Here is a 1948-nt window from a genome sequence, read left to right on the forward strand (position 1 = left end):
AACAACTGAAAACTTACCGGGTTTATCAACTGCGGTAGCAATTTGGCTTCAACTCCTCTCCTTATTTTATATTCTTTGCACAAAATATTGAATAAACATTCATCTTGTTTCCACATATCTCCGATGTCCGCTGGACTTTGGGTTGCGCCATGTCAGCTGTTTGGGATTCCCCTCGTAATTTCCCCTCAGAGGAGGAGAATCCTCGCTTTCTGATTGGCTACCTGTCACATTCAACAGGCTGCGTTAAGCTCCCAGTCGGGGAAAAACCCCGATTTAGATCGGAGTGGCCACGACGACTTAATGTAACCCACCACACATTACAGGATGATCGGTTACGAAATCACCAGCGACAATCTTAGATCGGCCAACGTTCTAAGATTATCATAAGGGGAAAATAGGGGCAAAAAATCGTGTAGTGTGAACTATTGCATTAGGTAGTCGGATGTGCCCATCTTTATTTAAATCTAGTGATTACTGAAGGGCAATATAGTATACAGACTTCATAATCTGCACTCTTTTGGTTGAATGCAGTATTTATTTCCACTTTGGCTTTATGTTGTTTAGTTTTTATTCAAGTACGTTTTTTGTTAATGGAGACTGAGAATCCATTTTATTTTTGTTTTTATTTATTTAGTTTATCAGTTCGTGTTATGTGTTCTTTTGAAAATAAAGTGTATCTATCTATGGCAGGAAATCACATGCATTATTAGTTCATTTCCATTAAATCAGTGTCAAAAGGTCTTGAAACAATATTATCGTTTATCGCAATAATTTTTTAGAGAATCGCTCAGCAAAATTTGTTATCGTGACAGGCCTAGATGGGCATTCTGACACCAGTTTCTCCAGCATTGACTATTTTCTAGTGAGAACTTTGAAGTGGAGTGATAAAATAACGGCTGTAGTGATTCTAAGTTTCCTCCATGTTTGTGTGGTTCCAGGTTCCTGACTACTATGATATTATTACGAAGCCCATCGCTCTGAGCACCATCAGAGAGAAGGTCAACAACTGTGAATATCAGACAGCAGGTGAGAAACAAAACTATGGATCATTAGAGCTTGAATCTTCTTGGCTTGCAGTCAGTTCAGAAATAGTTTTGGTTTGTGATTAAAAACCAAGGTGATGTCATTGCTGTACACAATGACATAATGCTGTTTGTCTTACTCAGACAGACCAAAGGTTATCCCTTCTAAACTTTGCCAGCCAACAGAAATAGACGCAGCTGAGCAGTTCATCTAATGGCAGTTTTCCATTCTATGTTAATATATGGTTTCACTTTGCATGGGGATCATATCCTTATTTTTCCACTGCTTCTCAAAGTAGGTGGGACCAGCTGCTGATTACAGCATGTGAAGTTGTGTTAACCTCAGACTACAGACAGTTTAAGTACCTTTATTAAGTTCTATGCAAATAATTTAGCAAAGTATGAATGTATTCAGAGCGTATCAGAAGAACTAAGTTTGCTTTTTTGACTTGATATGCAAAGCTGGACAATAAATCAATAATATCACAGTAGACACGTGATCAATATTGATAGGTAATGCATCTGGTAGAATATTCAATATATAGAATAATCACTGAACTTCAATCCAGAACCGCACAGCATTCTGGGGGATGTAGGCGGAGGAAAGGCTTTAGCTACTCAACCTCTCACAGCGAGCTAAGCAAGGATTGTTGGCAACTAACTCACTGAATAACTTGCAGGAGTTTGAGGTTTCACCACCATGCCTCACAAATGCTTAAAGATAAAAAGCAACGGAGAGAAAACTGTGGATAAAACAGAAAAGGTTGCTATACTAGTATTTCAAATATTTAAAACAATAATCTAATCAACAGTTATCAACATCAATAATTATGGACATGGACTAATGTGAAATGCTTATATTGTGATACATTTTTCAGCCATATTGTCCAGCCCTGTTATGTACAGCAGTGTTTTTCAACCACTGT

The 1948-nt window shown here is 37.9% G+C and overlaps 1 protein-coding gene across 3 annotated transcripts in view; it reads left to right on the plus strand.

The window, feature by feature from the left end:
• Positions 1–1948, plus strand: part of baz1a (bromodomain adjacent to zinc finger domain, 1A) — a 41705-nt gene that overhangs the window by 30250 nt on the left and 9507 nt on the right. For all 3 annotated transcript variants that reach the window (XM_015036563.1, XM_015036565.1, XM_015036564.1), the window contains one exon: positions 939–1026. In XM_015036563.1, coding sequence (XP_014892049.1) covers positions 939–1026 — 88 coding nt within the window. The remainder of the gene's footprint in view (positions 1–938; positions 1027–1948) is intronic.

Source organism: Poecilia latipinna, unplaced genomic scaffold (assembly GCF_001443285.1).
Source record: "Poecilia latipinna isolate Pla-1442-1.1 unplaced genomic scaffold, P_latipinna-1.0 Scaffold373, whole genome shotgun sequence".
NCBI lineage: Eukaryota > Metazoa > Chordata > Actinopteri > Cyprinodontiformes > Poeciliidae > Poecilia > Poecilia latipinna.